This window comes from Diaphorina citri, unplaced genomic scaffold (assembly GCF_000475195.1).
Source record: "Diaphorina citri unplaced genomic scaffold, Diaci psyllid genome assembly version 1.1 scaffold59, whole genome shotgun sequence".
In the NCBI taxonomy this organism is placed as follows: Eukaryota; Metazoa; Arthropoda; class Insecta; order Hemiptera; family Psyllidae; genus Diaphorina; species Diaphorina citri.
The window spans coordinates 393,006-406,874 of record NW_007377496.1 but is presented as its reverse complement, the minus strand read 5'-3'; the positions used below and the strand labels follow the sequence as shown (position 1 = coordinate 406,874).

Here is a 13,869-nt window from a genome sequence, read left to right as displayed (position 1 = left end):
TAATAGCAGGGCATTATTTTTAATGGGTCTTACGATTACTTTCCGCCACTGGTTTAAAGTATGGAGGATACCTATCTTTACATCTTATGATAATTTCATTTTTATTCAGCATTTATTTTATTAATGCTCACCCTTAAGTTCTTGCAGCAGTTTTCCCTTAGTAATTTGTTTTACCTATAAATGTAGTAGATTGTGATTTTTTTAGGAATTGGGCAATACATGACCTAATTCTGACTTCCACCCTAAACTTGTGGTTGTCACTTTTTTTTTTTTTTTTCTCATCAACGTTGTCATGATGAGTTAACGAGCCGCTCCAGATATTAACTTTATCAGATCTGTATCCGGCAGAATGATGAATAATAATCTTAATGGAATCTCATTTTCACAACCTCACTTCGTCCCCAGCCTACTTTCCTCACCATCTATAAGACAAGTATCTTTGGGTTCAGTTAAACCAAAGCCAATGTGAATGCAACTTTCTTTAGCGCTGAAAAGATCCTTACTACAATCTCCATAGTTTAGAATGTTTAGATAAAAGTAAACAGTACACATGTTCAGATTGTTCAGTCAGTCTTTTCAGTTTAAGTACTTACATGGGAATCCCATGATGGGATTGATACTTGTTAGTTAAATTCCCTTTAGAGATGAGCTATTTTTTTTATTATTATTATTTTTTTAATGATATTGGGCTAAATCCTAAAAATGATACCCCACTCTAGGTATCTGATAGAAGCCGGACCAAAATATTGTTTATTACTTTCTATTATTTGTTTGGCATTCTTGTCGCCTTCCCCATGAAAGCGCCATTTGTATTATGTGGGGCATTTTTTAAAACGAATATTATAAAACCGCCTTTGTGAATTGTCATGCAAGCGTAGCCTTTGTTTATTTAAAGTATAATTATTATACAAAATAAAAATCAGCTTCTTTTTGTGTGTGTCAAAAAGAGGAGCGTTAATAAAGATTTATGCTACACCCAGATCTCGACGTTTTTATTTATTACAAAAAGTATACGCGAACATCAAATGAGAAGAAGGTTCATAATAATAACTTATGTAATTATTGTAACGACGAAAGCTTGGAAAATATACGTAAAGCTTGTTTAAAGCATTCCTCTGTGGGAAAAATCAACTCTTAACGATTGTAGTGGTGTAACTTCAAGAAAATAAGCTTGTTTAAAGCATTCCTCTGTGGGAAAAATCAACTCTTAACGATTGTAGTGGTGTAACTTCAAGAAAATGGGAGCGATTGATGAAAATACATATTTATCATTATCTGCCTATTAAATCTGTAACATCCGGAATTCAATATTCAAGGAATTTTAAAAAGGGAAGTACGAAGGATTTTTAATAATTGTTTTAAGAATGAATGCTTGCCACTAAGTAATATCGTTCCCCTATTACTACACTACCCTAAATTTTAAGCCTAGACTTGGACTCGAACCATTAACCTCCTTCGAAGGCTAACACTATACACCTGGGGTTGGTTAGGTCTAATTTAAACCAAAAGTAACCAATCAGGTTTAAGGGTGGTTTAAAACTTTGAATTATAAGAGTGGACACTATATAATAAGTGAACTCCGAGTCCATTTGAAGTTTAGACTTACACCACTGATCAAACACAATACCCACTTAGGTAGGTACTTACCTATCTACTTACCTCACAGAAAAGAAAAGTTCAATTTAAATTTTGAAATGAGGCTTGGGCTTTGGAGTTATTTGTTGAAGTTTAAATTTAAACAATTTGGTGAATAGGTACTTCAAGAAATCCTCCTTCCTCAATGGTATGAAATAAATATATACAAGCTGGGCCCGTCCCTCCGGGAATTTTTTAGCCCGTAGTTTAGAAATCCTCCTTCCTCAATGGTATGAAATAAATATATACAAGCTGGGCCCGTCCCTCCGGGAATTTTTTAGCCCGTAGTTTATTCAATCGTGATTAGAGAAAATCAGTACCTGTGTACCTACCTAATTTGTTTAATATTCAGTTTATGATTATTCTTGATTTAATTTTTTTAATTTTACTTTCATTACATGAAAGTAATGATTTAAAATCAAGACTAGAGCCTGTTCTCCCTGTAATCCCAATATAATGTTGAAGTCACTCATCCATTTATTGGTTCAATCGTGATTAGAGAAAATCAGTACCTGTGTACCTACCTAATTTGTTTAATATTCAGTTTATGATTATTCTTGATTTAATTTTTTAATTTTACTTTCATGTAATGGTTTAAAATCAAGACTAGAGCCTGTTCTCCCTGTAATCCCAATATAATGTTGAAGTCACTCATCCATTTATTGACCTTACTCGGCGTAGCTTAACATAGGTGACGCCTAAACCGGTCTTAAATTAACGACTGAAGTGTTATCTAAATTTTCCTCGCTTGAGTTCATAGGTCGTCGCGACAAATTTCAAGATCAGAGCTCATTTGTGTGAGAAAATGTGAAAAAAAATCCCCCAAAAACCAGTTTTTTTGGCTTTTTGGTTTTATGGACAAAATTTGCACCACCACTATCGTGTTCCTGGTTAAAAGACCTTTAATTTAATACCTATATAGGTCGACCAGGTTTGGGTAAGTCCTTCTATGGGGGCAGACAGACAGACCGACAGACGACACCGAAGCGAATACAATAGCCCATTTCGTGTTCCTGGTTAAAAGACCTTTAATTTAATACCTATATAGGTCGACCAGGTTTGGGTAAGTCCTTCTATGGGGGCAGACAGACGACACCGAAGCGAATACAATAGCCCGTCCCTTATACCTTTTTTTTATTACTATCGTAATAATAAAAGAAGGACGGGCTAAAAACCGCGTGGTATGTATATTTACCTATCGTGGAATAAAATTGATACAGGTAATATTATTTCATCACCCAACCAATGTGTCTTAATACCTACTCTTTATAATGAACGGAGATTTATCCCAGGCAAATACTATTGGGTAATAAATTCTGGAAAGCATTGTGACATTTTGTTAATTAAAAAAATACGCAAAAAATTGCACTTGTAAATTTTCATAAAAAAAAAACTTTTTTGAAGCAACTTATACACAAGTTGAAGTTTCTATTCTTAAAATCCCCACCTCATGTTGTATACTCCAGTCATAACTTTTTTTTTATTAATTGAATTTTTTGGGGTGGTATAAGACCAGGAAGAAATAACGAGTAGGTACCTACCTTCCTGGCTCCTGAGGCTCTCTCGATGCGATCATGAATTTTTCAGGTAGGTAGTTCTGAAGCAGAATTTGAGATTCTGTATGTGCATATTGAAATTTCCTCTTTGTTTGTTTGTTCCTATTCAATAGATTGAATACGTTTCCCATGGAGATGCGATCATGAATTTTTCAGGTAGGTAGTTCTGAAGCAGAATTTGAGATTCTGTATGTGCATATTGAAATTTCCTCTTTGTTTGTTCCTATTCAATAGATTGAATACGTTTCCCATGGGTCACTAAAGTTAAACTACGTGGTTGTGGTATCTACGATGGGTGACCATCTGAATCAAGTGCTGATATAGGATATAGGTACCTTTTCTCAGCCCCACTCCGGCTGGGTGCGGATAGGCGGGTTGTTTGAAGCCAAATGAAGGGTAAAACCCCCGTCCTTAAACACCGTAGAAGTCATATAGTGACATTAAACCCATATCAAACAAATCATCAGTAGATGCAGAGATAAAACTATGTATTATAATGGAACTATTCAATAGATACTTCAACATAGATACAACTAGATATAAGTTCGCGAAAGAAAAACAAACCCCTCGCAGAAAATTTAAAATCTTCGTAGTTACACGAAATGGAACTTTTTACTTTGGAGAGGGGCCAAATTTCTCAAAGCTCAAACATTTACAAATTAAATTAAACCGTTATTTATAAGAAGGAATGTTGACGTTTCGACACACCTAGCTGATGTAACCTCAAAGTATTCGGTGTGCACACAGAAGCAGCTGGCGTGGCATGTGTGGTGGGTAAGAGTCACTTTCAAAGTTTTTTTTTTTTTTTTACACTTACTGGGTTTATGTACATAATATGTATATCTTTTCTTAGAGAGATATAGGTACATAATAATAATAATAATAGATCTACTCGTTTTGTATGCAAATGAAATCAACTTAACTCCATACACAAAAAGCTCACTCAGAGGCTTAGGTGCAGGGGCAAACAGCGTTAAAGGATGGGGGTTAAGCTTCTACGAAGCAACCGAAATAGGGTTCTCTCACTTGTTGATTGAAAAGAGAGAGAGAGAAATTAAGGGGCAAAGAAAGTTAAAAGAGGGGTTCAAAATACGGGGAAATTTCTTTACCTTAAAGTTTTACCTAACCCAGGTACAAGATTAAAAAGTAAAAAAATGAAATCTGAGTAAGGGATTTGTAAAACCGTGAATTTCCCTTTAAAAATATAATCCACAACAACAAGAAAGGCAACCCACATTGGAAAGTTCGAAATATCCCCAATGTAGAAAAATATCCTCAAGACATCAAAATTGAACAAAGACTCTCGTTCTTTCAGCTGAAAAAATCCTTCCCTGTCAAAGGACCAGAATTAAATACCTACCAGAAATAACTTTCTAGGAACCTGTCAGATTTCCCTGATATTATAATCCTTGAAGATGAGAGAGACAAACTTTGAAACTCCATAATCTTGAATAAGTCATCGATATACCGATCTATATCTGTAACCTATAATAAGCTTCTCCAGTACCCACCCACCTTTAGAACCTATTAGGTTGCTCTTATAAACTTCATAGTATGGCAAACTCAATCCTTGGTACTAATCTCTAATTAAAAGAAAGATCTGAAGAGAAGAATTATCGAAAGAATGATGGTCCATACCCATACAATACCTACAAAGGAATTCATAATTATTACCCCCAGCATCCTTATCACCAAAAACAATAGGTAGGTAATATTAGGCAACAACAAAACACAGAAAGCGATAAGAACAAGATAGAATACCCCCAGCATCCTTATCACCAAAAACAATAGGTAGGTAATATTAGGCAACAACAAAACACAGAAAGCGATAAGAACAAGATAGAAATATGGGAAAGGCAATCTAGGTAATAAGTTCTTCTCCCTCCCTCATCTACCTTTTTCCCACAATCACCTCAAATATCCCTCCTCTTAGAACCTAACGTAATGACTACCATGTAAACATAACAAAACATTTTTCCGTGAATAAACTTCGCATGATGATGGCCCACGTAGGGGGAAAAAATGTCGAATTGAGATGTAGGTAGGTATCTCCTCACCCCAACAAAAATCCAAACAGGGTCAACATCAGGGATATTGAGAGAATATTTAGTAGGTGTACCGATGTGCCTACATAGTAAAAATACCTACTGACCCTACTGTTAAGTAACGGGCACCCGTACGTATAATCCTGTAAGAGAGAACAGAAAGAATACCTTTGACCAGGAAGTCGAGCGAGCGCCCCAAGAGATTGAAAGCGAAAGCACACAGGATAAATTGGTTTGTCCAAGAGTCACAGGATAAGTTTGGCCTGTAATATACAAATTCATTATTTTCAAATTACCTGACTCATATAGGTACCTACCTAATATACGACCTATGTACTATTGTACCTGTAACTATTAAGACTGACCCTACTGTTAAGTAACGGGCACCCGTACGTATAATCCTGTAAGAGAGAACAGAAAGAATACCTTTGACCAGGAAGTCGAGCGCCCCAAGAGATTGAAAGCGAAAGCACACAGGATAAATTGGTTTGTCCTAGAGTCACAGGATAAATTTGGCCTGTAATATACAAATTCATTATTTTCAAATTACCTGACTCATATAGGTACCTACCTATTAATAGGATAAATTTGGCCTGTAATATACAAATTCATTATTTTCAAATTACCTGACTCATATAGGTACCTACCTAATATACGACCTATGTACCTATTAATAAAAATGATATCTTGAAATCCTTGAACCCGACTCTACCCGGACCCTTAGGTTTCCTCCCGTTCCTCCCCTTAAATGGTCCTGAGTTCCTGACCACAAAAAGGTAGGGAAGAAGATAATCAAGGGGAGTACTATACGCATTGAAATTTGACAGGTCCCCCAACGTTGGACGACTGCACAAGTTGAAAACGTTCAAGACGGCAGAAAGAAAGGATAATGAAGCCCTGTTCAGCGGAGCGTGCGGCCTCAGTGCATTCCCAAGTTCCAGATTAATATTTACTTTTCAATCAGAGCTTTTTTTTATCATCCTTATTATTATTTATTGTGCCAGTGCATTCCCAAGTTCCAGATTAATATTTACTTTTCAATCAGAGCTTTTTTTTATCATCCTTATTATTATTTATTGTGCTCTCGTTTCTCGTTGGCAAAAGAAAAAGAGCATGTTGCAAGAAAAATTCTGAACTTCCTACTGAGGCTGTACAGAATATAGGCTGCGATGAAGTGGCTGAGGCTAATTGGCAAAAGAAAAAGAGCATGTTGCAAGAAAAATTCTGAACTTCCTACTGAGGCTGTACAGAATATAGGCTGCGATGAAGTGGCTGAGCCTAATGATAGGGCGTACGAAATTTCAATTTCTAACGCCATCGCCAGCCACACTCGGTCAGATTTCAATCAGAAGAAAAAGAGCATGTTGCAAGAAAAATTCTGAACTTCCTACTGAGGCTGTACAGAATATAGGCTGCGATGAAGTGGCTGAGGCTAATGATAGGGCGTACGAAATTTCAATTTCAGACCGTCTGGAATTTTTTTCCAATGTCTGATTAGTCTATCTGAAGGTTGACACATGGTCAGACTTTCAAATCAGGCGAAATTTGACGCCACTTGAACGTTGAACCGTCCAGCATGGAAATGGCTTCGGAATCTATACGTACATGAGGCATTGCCTCATGTGTATAAGGCAAGGTAATAGTGAATAGGAAGATCCCAGAAATCTGGTGGTTGGTACGTTGAACCGTCCAGCATGGAAATGGCTTCGGAATCTATACGTACATGAGGCATTGCCTCATGTGTATAAGGCAAGGTAATAGTGAATGGGAAGATCCCAGAAATCTGGTGGTCGGTGGATGTCAGGCAGCTAGTTAATATGAATACCCGGTCAACTATTTGTTATCTTTACAACAAACCCATCCAATATACCTACCAACCTCTATGTTTGTTATCATGAACTTTTTTCTACAATAACCTCTTTTTTCGCCACATTTGAAAGAACAGAACCATACAGGATTTTAATTTTGAGTTTCTATTTCTGACCAACAATTGACCAACGATACCTAGGTAGGTATGTACCTATAAATACATACCTACACATAATGATATGGGTAAGCAGAACATACCTACATGGGCAAATTTGTAAAGATAAAAACTGGTGTTTTACATACTGTGAGACCAGAAATATCAGGATAAGGTGTAGACCACGTCGGTGTTGTTCTTAACCATACAGGATTTTAATTTTGAGTTTCTATTTCTGACCAACAATTGACCAACGATACCTAGGTAGGTATGTACCTATAAATACATAGGTACCTACACATAATGATATGGGTAAGCAGAACATACCTACATAGGCAAATTTGTAAAGATAAAAACTGGTGTTTTACATACTGTGAGACCAGAAATATCAGCATAAGGTGTACAATTGACCAACGATACCTAGGTAGGTATGTACCTATAAATACATACCTACACATAATGATATGGGTAAGCAGAACATACCTACATGGTCAAATTTGTAAAGATAGAAACTGGTGTCTTACATACTGTGAGACCAGAAATATCAGGATAAGGTGTAGACCACGTCGGTGTTGTTCTTGCCACGAAGTGCAGCTACACCACTAGTCCAAAAATAATTATGCTAAATATCGAGTACCTACTTGGCCAGAACCATAGACAATAGTCTTCCACACATTGTGCTCAATTTTCTCACAATCTAAATTGTCCAGGAGCAATACCCCAAATTCGCCATGCTTGTCAAGGACCATGCATTGTATAGTGGCGAAGATAGAACTGCGTGCTCACAATCTAAATTGTCCAGGAGCAATACCCCAAATTCGCCATGCTTGTCAAGGACCATGCATTGTATAGTGGCGAAGATAGAACTGTAGTTTAAATAGCTATTGAATTGTTCTCATGAGGCTGAGTGAATCCCCAACTTCAATCACGGAGCCGAAAAAACTTCGACCCTGCCTGAATTTGAACCCGGATCGCCGGCGTGTAAACCTCATGTGATACCCACTCGGCCATGGACGGAGTGGAGGATTCTTAATCTGTCAAAAAAATTGTCCATTCTGAAATCCATTTAAAAAGTAGTAGATATAGGTACCTACCAATGTTAGAGAGGGATGATAAATAATGATTAATTCCATTAAGGAGCGCGGTAGCGCTCCGCCCTGCCAAGTCAAGAAAGTTTGATCGCGATACTAGAGATATTTTACGCGACAGGGAAAGTAGCCGTTTTCAGGTAGTTATGTAGAGGGATTCAAAATAGAATCAGTCGGTCATGAACAATTATTTACTTGTTACGTTTTTATATCTTCTAAATTCAGAAATTCATAAAAATGATGGAGCTTTAGTCATTAGAGCTTTATTCTCAGATATGTACCTAACTATGCACCTTGTACCTAACCTAAGGTAACTCAATTTACAGAACTAAAATCAATAAACATTAATAAACATTAGCAGGACTATTGCTTGAAGTCACCCTACTGCACTGCTTGTCTGTCCTAGTCAATATTGACATTCAATCTAATGTTTACTTATACCTCAACGTTTCCCCTGCAGGTCATTTCCCTGGATTTCTTTGCATACCGGCAAATTCATCTGGCGAATTATTCCACAGACCTATATTTTCCTCTGAACTGACTGGAGTATAAAAGATCCTGGTCTACCAGTCCAGGATATCAGTCACAGTTGTCATCTCAGCAAGACATCATCTCCAAGTATTACATCAGTCATCATGAGCACCTGCTTCTTGTTATTGTCAGTCATTTTGTCTGTGGCTTTGGCCCAGACCTATAACATTATCCCGATCGTGTCCCAGTCTCTAGTGAATCATCCGAGTGGCGCTTACCAACTCCAGTATCAATCCGGGGACGGTCAAGCTTTCAGTGAGAAGGCTGATATGAAGAGAAACTTTGAGAACACTGGTGATGTGCTTGTCAAATCTGGACACTATGCCTACACGGCGCCGGATGGCACACCCGTATCTGTGTCCTACGTAGCTGATGAGTATGGGTTCAGAGCCAGTGGAAGCCACATTCCTCAACCAGTGTTCTAAACCAGCTTATCCAGAGCCAGACTAAGGAGTACCAGTGTTCTAGACCAGCCTATCCAGAGACAGACTGAGCAGTCCCAGTGTTCTAGACCAGCCTCTCCAGAGACAGACTGAGCAGTACCAGTGTTCTAGACCAGCCTATCCAGAGACAAACTAAGGAGTACCAGTGTTCTAGACCAACCTATCCAGAGACAGACTGAGGAGTACCAGTGTTCTAGACCAGCCTATCCAGAGCCAAACTAAGGAGTACCAGTGTTCTAGACCAACCTATCCAGAGCCAGACTGAGGAGTAAGCTGAATATTATTCTGTAAGCTTCTATCATTTGCCAGATGAATATACCAGTGTTCTAGACCAGCCTATCCAGAGCCAAACTAAGGAGTACCAGTGTTCTAGACCAACCTATCCAGAGACAGACTGAGGAGTAAGCTGAATATTATTCTGTAAGCTTCTATCATTTGCCAGATGAATACTCTCTCTCTCTCTATTATATGCGAATGTTTGATGTGTTACGTTTACCTACATGTTGTTATTAGAGATGAAAGACATTGCATAATACTTATAGCTGACCATATTGGACTGTCCAATTTATATTGCCTCATGTTGAATGTTCTGCATTTGTGAGACATAAAGGAGTGTCCATTATTGGTACCTAATTACCTGTGTAAAGTGGAATATTTTCCATTTAGGTTAGAACGTGAGGTTTCTAATGTGTTCTATGTAAATGTAAATAAATAATTATAATAAATTGTAAATTTTGTTTCAATTCTCTTCACACTTAGATACGAGTTATGGTTTAAGCAGTCTAATTAAAAGAATATAATTTCAACACTTTTTCTCCAAGTAGTCCTTGTCTCTTGTATACCACCTTGTTCAATATTTTGACTTGTACGTGATAAGAAGTCAGAAAGAATTTCGCCCACAAGAAACGAAAAGGATTCAAAGAAAAGTGAAAGATGACGGAAAGGTCAGGGCACAAGGAATGCAGCCTCCATTATAGCTTTCTGTATCCAATTTGTACAGTTGACTTCTTTCCGGAGACATGTACAGCAAATCGTGCAATCCAAATACGCCCTGCAACGTTCACAATACAAAATGCAAGTGTATTGCCATTACAGAATACAGATTTCTCAGCAAATCGTGCAATCCAAATACGCCCTACAACGTTCACAATACAAAATGCAAGTGTATTGCCATTACAGAATACAGATTTCTTTATTATATGCCTCTAATATTAGAAAGGATTAACAAAAATGTTCCTAGGGGAGTGGGAAAATTGGTAAATCTGACGTCGAAACTTTTACCATTCATCAGTTCTGTAAGGATTAACAAAAATGTTCCTAGGGGAGTGGGAAAATTGGTAAATCTGACGTCGAAACTTTTACCATTCATCAGTTCTGTAAGTTATGTCATGTTGTACGGAGATTCCATTTCTTGCTGTTCAATTCACTTTTGAGCAACTTCTCTAATAAGTCTTTTTCAGTTCTTCTTTTTCTTCCTGCTCTTTTTAACACCTGATGGCTGAAATTCAAATTTCAGTTCGTTTTCTTCTTCTTTTTCTTCCTGCTCTTTTTAACACCTGATGGCTGAAATTCAAATTTCAGTTCGTTTTCTTCTTCTTCTTCTTCTTCTTCTTTTTTTCTTCCTGCTCTTTTTAACACCTGATGGCTGAAATTCAAATTTCAGTTCGTTTTCTTCTTCTTCTTCTTCTTCTTCTTCTTCTTTTTCTTCTTCTTCTTCTTCTTCTTCTTCTTCTTTCATTAAATTCTCATACCTTCTATGTATATCTGATCTTCCTCCTCGTCCTCCTGATCTTCCTCCTCGTCCTCCTGACTCTCTGTTTTAATTTAATATTAATTATTCCTGGCGTAAAGTAAAAGGTCATACAGTGGAAGCTGAATAGGTACATAAAAGTTGTGTCTTTTGCAACGAGAATGATAATGGAACAGTAGGCACATCCCAGGGTAAAGGTGTACTTGTGCATAAGTTGCTGTGCATTTTCCATGTCTTCCTTTGTCCATACCCATTTTGCCTTTTTCTGTTTCCTTTCCCATGTCAAGTAATTTCATATAAGAGTTGTACATGCATATCGTACAATAAACACATAACAAACGTACCTAGGTATGTACTTGAAGGGGAAATGGGTAGGTAGATGGTAGGTACATAGGTAGGTTAGGTATACCTTCTGAAAATCCAGACTTGTAGAATATTTCTCAACTCTCGTACAGACTACAGAACGTGATTAGCGAAGTTGAGATGACGTGACATTTAGTTTAGTTTGGTTCAAAGTAAATTACGATTATACAATATACATTATGTAGAAAGGTTGGGTAATATTCCCGAGATAGCAGTCATGAATATCATGATCCTTTGTCCAAAGATATCGGCGTAGCCAGTCTAGTTGTCTAACGCTAGGTCGCGGACTTGATTCCCACCCGGGGCAAACTTTATCCTAAAGTCCTAAGCAAAATAAATGAGGTTCGTTCTCGGAACGGCTGACTTTTTCCTATCCTGTCTTCCTTCTCTCTTCGATTTCAGGACGATAAGACCTCCATTGTTAAAGCTCCCTCTATCAAACCCCTTAATAAAAAACATTTTGGGGTATTTTGCCCAATCGTGAGACGTGACCAAAGCTATTATCAGTGGAGCTGGAGAAAATGTTTCAGTAGGAATTAACTACTAGAGTAAGCTCCCTCTATCAAACCCCTTAATAAAAAACATTTTGGGGTATTTTGCCCAATCGTGAGACGTGACCAAAGCTATTATCAGTGGAGAAAGAAAATGTTTCAGTAGGAATTAACTACTAGAGTGGGAGGGTTTGGAGGAGGATGGGAAGGAGGTTTATGCTATAGGAAGTTGAAATATGAATACATTTTCCCATACATTAAGACAAAATTCACCCTGAATTAGGCCAGCTTTCGTGGGTTTTGTCTTTCGAAATTTTTGATACCATGAGCTTGGGACGCTCTGGTGACTTGATTCTGACAAATTATTGACTCTTTCAGTCTTTGGACACTATACGTCCGTCCTGGTTAACCCTTGCATACAGGCTCTTCAACTTTGATACTTATCTACTAGAGAGGGAGGGTTTGGAGGGGGATGGGAAGGAGGCTTATGCTAGAGGAAGTTGAAATATGAATACATTTTCCCATACATTAAGACAAAATTCACCCTGAATTAGGCCAGCTTTCGTGGGTTTTGTCTTTCGAAATTTTTGATACCATGAGCTTGGGACGCTCTGGTGACTTGATTCTGACAAATTATTGACTCTTTCAGTCTTTCGACACTACCATGAGCTTGGGACGCTCTGGTGACTTGATTCTGACAAATTATTGACTCTTTCAGTCTTTCGACACTATACGTCCGTCCTGGCTAACGGCTAACCCTTGCATACAGGCTCTTCAACTTTGATACTTACGAATTAGGCCAGCTTTCGTGGGTTTTGTCTTTCGAAATTTTTGATACCATGAGCTTGGGACGCTCTGGTGACTTGATTCTGACAAATTTTATTGACTCTTTCAGTCTTTTGACACTGTACGTCCGTCCTGGCTAACCCTTGCATACAGGCTCTTCAACTTTGATACTTACCAACTCAGGCTGTGCCACCGAGGGTTAATATAAGTATCTTCTTAAGCCCTATTATCATTTTTACAATGTGGTAATTTGCGTACACATAAATATTCTGAAAACAATGTTTGAAACATAAATTTGAAGAAAAAAAGTAGGTTAACTTCCAAGAAATACCTAGGCATATTGTTAAATGTTTGTTGCTTTTCTATTATTTGTTTAAAACGGAAAGTTCATAGGTGGTGAGCACTGGTCACCCGCTCAAAACTTGACCTCACGTGACGTTGCGAATTCATCATCTGCTGAAGTTGCTACCTATGTAAGTACCTATAATGTATATCCAATTTCATCACTTACCTATTATACACTTAGAGAGATATGTATAAATGTAGAAAGAAGATTAAAGACAAGTTAGGTATCAGGGATTGAGGTATCGGGACACAGGGCAGATTGGGTTCGATAAATAAATAATAATATCTAAGTATTGTGAAGGGAGAAAAAATTAAGTTTTCCCTTTTGGGAGGGGGGAAAAACAAGGTTTGTATGACGTGAGGCTATCCATCAACATTTGAGCTGGAATACAGTGTAACTCTCTCTACTATGCAGGAGGTTTCAAAATTGTTTCCAATCCCATCCCTGCACTGGTAAGAAATTGTGCTTGCGGCCAGAACGGCGACCATTGGCCATGGACCATTGACTCTCGCCGAGACCATCGACCATCGCAGAAAATATACTTAGGTAGGTACCTACAGTGTAACTCTCTCTACTATGCAGGAGGTTTCAAAATTGTTTCCAATCCCATCCCTGCACTGGTAAGAAATTGTGCTTGCGGCCACAACGGCGACCATTGACCATGGACCATTGACCCTCGCCGAGACCATCGCAGAAAATATACTTAGGTAGGTACCTATATGTAGCTCAATTTCTTAATTTTCTGCTAGGGTCGGTCATACCAATTATTTTCTAGACTCCGTTGGGGACACTTCTATTCATTAACATGGTTTGTTTTCTCTTGGGTCGGTACTGGGCGAGTTTTGATGTTCGGTTCTAGGTTGTGGACGCCT

General features: G+C 37.9%; 1 protein-coding gene across 2 annotated transcripts; it reads left to right on the top strand.

The window, feature by feature from the left end:
* The first annotated feature begins 2,935 nt into the window (after positions 1 to 2,935).
* LOC103518250 (endocuticle structural glycoprotein SgAbd-2-like) lies at positions 2,936 to 9,473 on the top strand. Of its 2 annotated transcripts, none has more exons than XM_008483312.2 (2): positions 2,936 to 3,222; positions 8,748 to 9,473. In XM_008483312.2, exon 2 carries the CDS (start codon positions 8,923 to 8,925, stop codon positions 9,241 to 9,243), a length of 321 nt encoding a protein of 106 aa, XP_008481534.1. In that variant the 5' UTR covers positions 2,936 to 3,222; positions 8,748 to 8,922; the 3' UTR covers positions 9,244 to 9,473. The 2 variants fall into 2 exon arrangements, with proteins under 2 accessions (XP_008481534.1, XP_026685759.1); XM_026829958.1 differs by lacking the exon at positions 2,936 to 3,222 and adding an exon at positions 3,327 to 3,347.
* The last annotated feature ends 4,396 nt before the right edge of the window (positions 9,474 to 13,869 follow it).

Excerpts from the sequence above, each read along its gene's own strand:
- LOC103518250 (XM_008483312.2), top strand. The coding sequence starts at position 8,923 with ATGAGCACCTGCTTCTTGTTATTGTCAGTCATTTTGTCTGTGGCTTTG.